The following is a 6286-nucleotide window of genomic DNA, read 5'->3' as shown; positions in this document are numbered from 1 at the left end:
CCTCTCGCACTCTCATTGGTCGCCGCTCCCGCCCTTCAGGGCAGCGCCCCGCCCTCCCCCACACACCAACAGACGGCGGCGGTGCTGGGCGCTGGGCCAATAGGCGGCCGCCGTGTTGCGAGGTGGGGAGGCGAGGCGGAAGTGCTGGGGCCCTGGAGGCGCCATGGGGGTGAAGCTGGAGATCCTGCGGGTGCGCGGGGGCGGGGGGAGGGTCAGCCCGAGGGGGGGCAAAGGGGGGGGGTGTCAATGGGGGGAGGGGAGGGTCAGGCTTGGGGGGTCAATGGGGGGAGGGGAGGGTCAGGCCGGGGGGGGGGGCAATGGGGGGAGGGGAGGGTCAGGCCTGGGGGGGGGCAATGGGGGGAGGGGAGGGTCAGGCCTGGGGGGGGGGCAATGGGGGGAGGGGAGGGTCAGGCTTGGGGGGGGTCAATGGGGGGAGGGGAGGGTCAGGCCTGGGGGGGGGCAATGGGGGGAGGGGAGGGTCAGGCCTGGGGGGGGGGCAATGGGGGGAGGGGAGGGTCAGGCCTGGGGGGGGGCAATGGGGGGAGGGGAGGGTCAGGCCTGGGGGGTCAATGGGGGGAGGGGAGGGTCAGGCCTGGGGGGGGGGGGCAATGGGGGGAGGGGAGGGTCAGGCCTGGGGGGGGCAATGGGGGGAGGGGAGGGTCAGGCCTGGGGGGGGGTGTCAATGGGGGGAGGGGAGGGTCAGGACTAGGGGGGGTAATGGGGGGAGGGGAGGGTCAGGCCTGGGGGGGGCAATGGGGGAAGGGGAGGGTCAGGCCTGGGGGGGGGCAATGGGGGGAGGGGAGGGTCAGGCTTGGGGGGTCAATGGGGGGAGGGGAGGGTCAGGCCTGGGGGGGGGGCAATGGGGGGAGGGGAGGGTCAGGCCTGGGGGGGGGGCAATGGGGGGAGGGGAGGGTCAGGCCTGGGGGGTCAATGGGGGGAGGGGAGGGTCAGGAAGGGGAGGGTCAGGACTAGGGGGGGTAATGGGGGGAGGGGAGGGTCAGGCCTGGGGGGGGTAATGGGGGGAGGGGAGGGTCAGGCCGGGGGGGGGCAATGGGGGGAGGGGAGGGTCATGCCGGGGGGGGGGGTAATGGGGGGAGGGGAGGGTCAGGCCTGGGGGGGGCAATGGGGGGAGGGGAGGGTCAGGCCGGGGGGGGGCAATGGGGGGAGGGGAGGGTCATGCCGGGGGGGGGGGGTAATGGGGGGAGGGGAGGGTCAGGCCTGGGGGGGGCAATGGGGGGAGGGGAGGGTCAGGCCGGGGGGGGGCAATGGGGGAGGGGAGGGTCAGGCCGGGGGGGGGGGTAATGGGGGGAGGGGAGGGTCAGGCCTGGGGGGGGCAATGGGGGGAGGGGAGGGTCAGGCCTGGGGGGGGCAATGGGGGGAGGGGAGGGTCAGGCCGGGGGGGGGCAATGGGGGGAGGGGAGGGTCATGCCGGGGGGGGGGGTAATGGGGGGAGGGGAGGGTCAGGCCGGGGGGGGGCAATGGGGGGAGGGGAGGGTCATGCCGGGGGGGGGGGCAATGGGGGGAGGGGAGGGTCAGGCCGGGGGGGGGCAATGGGGGGAGGAGATATTCTCCTCGAGGGGGGCGGGGGGCGATGCGGGGAGGAGGGGGGTCAGTCCCTGGGGTTTAAAGGTGGGGGGCGGTTGGGGGGGCAGCAAGGGGACACCCTAGGGCAAGTGATGGGGACAGGAGGTGACACCCAGCGCAGGCGATGGGGACAGCGGGTGACACTGGGGACACCCGGGGACAAGTGATGGGGACAGAGAATGACGTGGGGGCACACCTTGACACATATGACAGTGTTGGGGACAGCGGGTGACATCCAGTACAGGTGTTGGGGACGGGAGGTGACACTGGGACGTGGGTGACATTGATGGGGTGGTGGGGGACACGGGGGACACCCCAGTCCGGGTGTTGGGGCCAGGAGGTGACACTGGGACATGGGTGACATTGATGCGGTGGTGGGGGACACGGGGGACACCCCAGCCCCGGGTGTTGGGGCCAGGAGGTGACAGCGGGACGTGGGTGACATTGATGCGGTGGTGGGGGACACGGGGGACACCCCAGTCCGGGTGTTGGGGATGGGAGGTGATAGCGGGACGTGGGTGACATTGATGGGGTGGTGGGGGACACGGGGGACACCCCAGTCCGGGTGTTGGGGATGGGAGGTGATAGCGGGACGTGGGTGACATTGATGGGGTGGTGGGGGACACGGGGGACACCCCAGCCCCGGGTGTTGGGGATGGGAGGTGACAGCGGGACGTGGGTGACATTGATGCGGTGGTGGGGGACACGGGGGACACCCCAGCCCCGGGTGTTGGGGCCAGGAGGTGACAGTGGGACGTGGGTGACATTGATGGGGTGGTGGGGGACACGGGGGACACCCCAGTCCAGGTGTTGGGGCCAGGAGGTGACAGTGGGACATGGGTGACATTGATGGGGTGGTGGGGGACACGGGGGACACCCCAGTCCGGGTGTTGGGGATGGGAGGTGACAGCGGGACGTGGGTGACATTGATGGGGTGGTGGGGGACACGGGGGACACCCCAGTCCGGGTGTTGGGGATGGGAGGTGACAGCGGGACGTGGGTGACATTGATGGGGTGGTGGGGGACACGGGGGACACCCCAGTCCGGGTGTTGGGGATGGGAGGTGACAGCGGGACGTGGGTGACATTGATGGGGTGGTGGGGGACACGGGGGACACCCCAGTCCGGGTGTTGGGGATGGGAGGTGACAGCGGGACGTGGGTGACATTGATGGGGTGGTGGGGGACACGGGGGACACCCCAGTCCGGGTGTTGGGGCCAGGAGGTGACAGTGGGACGTGGGTGACGTTGGCGGGTGACACCCTGGTGCAAGTGTCGGGGCCGGGGGGTGACGCCGGGGCCGGGGGGTGACGCCGGGGCCGGGTGACAGCGCGGGGGCCGCCGGTGACGCCCCGGGGGGACGCGGGGTGACGGTGCCGCCTGTCCCCAGATGCTGCTGTACCTGTCCTTCCCCGTCGGGCTGTTCTGGGTCTCCAACCAGGCCGAGCACTTCCAGCGCCACGTGGTGCAGCGCAAGGTGGGGGCGGGGGGTCCCCGGGGTCCCCGGCGGGGGGAGGGGGGGTCCCCGGGGTGGGGGACAGGGGGGTCTCTGGGTGCCCCTGCCCCTCCCCCACTGACACCCCCCCCCATCTTCCCCAGAGGGAGATTTTTCCTCCGGACGACCCCCAGCGGGTAAGAGACCCCCAACGTCCCCAACATCTCCCCAGTGCCCCCCCAGCCCTGGTGTCCCCAATGTCCCCCTGTGTCCCCAACGTCCCCAGCATCTCCCCAGTGCCCCCCCAGCCCTGGTGTCCCCAATGTCCCCCCGTGTCCCCAACGTCCCCAACATCTCCCCAGTGCCCCCCCAGCCCTGGTGTCCCCAATGTCCCCCCGTGTCCCCAATGTCCCCAACATCTCCCCAGTGCCCCCCCATCCCTGGTGTCCCCAGTGTCCCCCCGTGTCCCCACTGTCCCCAACATCTCCCCAGTGCCCCCCCAGCCCTGGTGTCCCCAATGTCCCCCCGTGTCCCCAATGTCCCCAACATCTCCCCAGTGCCCCCCCATCCCTGGTGTCCCCAGTGTCCCCCCGTGTCCCCACTGTCCCCAACATCTCCCCAGTGCCCCCCCAGCCCTGGTGTCCCCAATGTCCCCCCGTGTCCCCAATGTCCCCAACATCTCCCCAGTGCCCCCCCAGCCCTGGTGTCCCCAATGTCCCCCCGTGTCCCCAATGTCCCCAACATCTCCCCAGTGCCCCCCCAGCCCTGGTGTCCCCAGTGTCCCCCCGTGTCCCCACTGTCCCCAACATCTCCCCAGTGCCCCCCCAGCCCTGGTGTCCCCAACGTCCCCCCGTGTCCCCAGCGTCCCCAACATCTCCCCAGTGCCCCCCCATCCATGATGTCCCCAAGGTGCCCCTCCCCCTGCCACCGTGGCCCCACATCGGGCAGGGGGTGAGGCAGGGGACGCCCCCACACCCGGGGACACTCGTGACACCCGTGTCCCCCCCCGTGTCCCCCCCAGCGGCAGGCGATGGCGGAGCTGAAGCGGCGGCTGCGGGAGGGGAAGGGGACGCGGGACTGAGGGGACGCGGGGACACCCGGCCACCCCCCCCGCGGTGACCGAGGGGACGCGCGGCAGCGGGGTGACGGCGCCCTGGTGGTGACAGAGGGGACACACGGCCGCGTGCTGTCACCGCGGCCACATCGTGCCGCCACCGCCGTGGCCGCCTTGGTGACAGAGGGGACACGTGGCCACGTCTTGTCCCCACGGCGGGGTCCTGATGCCACCGCTGTGGCCACCTTGGTGACAGAGGGGACACGTGGCCGCATCCCGGTGCCACCACCGTGAACAGGCCGATGACAGAGGGGACACACGGCTGCATCTTGTCCCCACGGTGGGGTCCTGATGCCACCACTGTGGCCACCTTGGTGACAGAGGGGACACGTGGCCGCATGTTGTCCCCACGGCGGGGGTCCTGATGCCACCACTGTGGCCACCTTGGTGACAGAGGGGACACGTGGCCGCGTCTTGTCACCGGAGATTCGTCCTGATGCCATCGTGGTGGCCACGTTGGTGACAGAGGGGACACGTGGCCGCGTCTTGTCACCGGAGATTCATCCCGATGCCATCGCGGTGGCCACGTTGGTGACAGAGGGGACACACGGCCGCGTGCTGTCACCGTGGCCACATTGTGCCACCACCGCCGTGACCACCTTGGTGACAGAGGGGACACGTGGCCACGTCTTGTCACCGGAGATTCATCCCGATGCCACCGCCGGGGTCACGTTGGTGACAGAGGGGACACACCGCCGCGTGCTGTCACCGTGGCCACATTGTGCCACCACCGCCGTGGCCGCCTTGGTGACAGAGGGGACACGTGGCCGCGTCTTGTCACCGGAGATTCATCCTGATGCCCCCCGCCGGGGTCACGTTGGTGACAGAGGGGACACACGGCCACATGCTGTCACTGCGGCCACATCGTGACGCCACCGCCGTGGCCGCCTTGGTGACAGAGGGGACACGTGGCCGCGTCTTGTCACCGGAGATTCATCCCGATGCCACCGCCGGGGTCACATTGGTGACAGAGGGGACACGTGGCCCCAGCTTGTCACCGGAGATTCATCCCGATGCCACCGCCCGGGGTCACGTTGGTGACAGAGGGGACACGTGGCCCCGGCTTGTCACGACGCCCGGCGGCGGCGGGACCCGTGGCCGCGCCCTGGTGCCACCGCGGCGGGTGACGGCGGGTGACGGCGGGGACCGGGTGACACGGGGACAGGCGGCGTCTGGAGCTGCCCCGCCCTGGTGCCCGCGCCGTGACGGCGGCCGCCGAGGGGACGAGTGACGCCCCGCGCGGCCCCACCCCCCAATAAACGCTGCTGGCACTGCCTGCGGGGGGTCACGGTGACGGGGGCGTCCCCGGGGGGGGCTCGGCTGTCCCCTAGTGCCACCTGGGGGTCGGCTGTCCCCTGGGGACCGCGTGTCCCCTGTCTGCTGTGGGTGTCCCCTAGTGTCACCCCCCCCAGGTGTCCTGTGTCCACCGGTGTCACCCACCCGCTGTGAATGTTCTCTTGTCCCCTGGTGTCACCCCCCCGGGTCCCCTGTGTCCCTGGTGTCACCCATCCCCGGTATCACCCACCCCCTGTGGGTGTCCCCTGTGTCCCCGGTGTCACCCATCCCCGGTGTCACCCATCCCCTGTGGGTGTCCCCTGTGTCTCTGGTGTCACCCATCCTCTGTGGGTGTCCCCTGTGTCCCCGGTGTCACCCATCCCCTGTGGGTGTCCCCTGTGTCCCCGGTGTCACCCATCCCCTGTGGGTGTCCCCTGTGTCCCCGGTGTCACCCACCCCCTGTGGGTGTCCCCTGTGTCCCTGGTGTCAGCCACCCCCTGTGGGTGTCCCCTGTGTCCCCGGTGTCACCCATCCCCTGTGGGTGTCCCCTGTGTTCCCTGGTGTCACCCATCCCCTGTGGGTGTCCCCTGTGTCTGGTGTCACCCATCCCCTGTGGGTGTCCCCTGGTGTCACCCCCTGGGTGTCCCCCATCCCCTGTGGGTGTCCCCTGTGTCCCCCGGTGTCACCCATCCCCTGTGGGTGTCCCCTGGTGTCACCCCCTGGGTGTCCCCCATCCCCTGTGGGTGTCCCCTGTGTCCCCCGGTGTCACCCATCCCCTGTGGGTGTCCCCTGGTGTCACCCCTGGGTGTCCCCCATCCCCTGTGGGTGTCCCCTGTGTCCCCCGGTGTCACCCATCCCCTGTGGGTGTCCCCTGGTGTCA

At 71.0% G+C, this 6286-nt stretch overlaps 1 protein-coding gene across 1 annotated transcript; it reads left to right on the top strand.

Annotated features, from left to right (window-relative positions):
• The first annotated feature begins 67 nt into the window (after positions 1-67).
• On the top strand, positions 68-5581 carry LOC135310741 (protein PET100 homolog, mitochondrial). Its single transcript, XM_064439701.1, has 4 exons — positions 68-190; positions 2973-3059; positions 3182-3214; positions 4039-5581. Exons 1-4 carry the CDS (start codon positions 164-166, stop codon positions 4096-4098), a joined length of 207 nt encoding a protein of 68 aa, XP_064295771.1. The 5' UTR covers positions 68-163; the 3' UTR covers positions 4099-5581.
• The last annotated feature ends 705 nt before the right edge of the window (positions 5582-6286 follow it).

This window comes from Phalacrocorax carbo (genome assembly GCF_963921805.1).
Source record: "Phalacrocorax carbo chromosome 30 unlocalized genomic scaffold, bPhaCar2.1 SUPER_30_unloc_1, whole genome shotgun sequence".
NCBI classification, from domain to species: Eukaryota; Metazoa; Chordata; class Aves; order Suliformes; family Phalacrocoracidae; genus Phalacrocorax; species Phalacrocorax carbo.
The sequence above is the reverse complement of the archived record's forward strand: the minus strand, read 5'-3'. Positions and strand labels throughout refer to the sequence as shown.

Coding starts and splice junctions, on each gene's coding strand:
- LOC135310741 (XM_064439701.1), top strand. CDS start 164: ATGGGGGTGAAGCTGGAGATCCTGCGG. Junction 191..2,972: donor TGAAGCTGGAGATCCTGCGG/GTGCGCGGGGGC, acceptor GCCTGTCCCCAG/ATGCTGCTGTACCTGTCCTT. Junction 3,060..3,181: donor GCCACGTGGTGCAGCGCAAG/GTGGGGGCGGGG, acceptor CATCTTCCCCAG/AGGGAGATTTTTCCTCCGGA.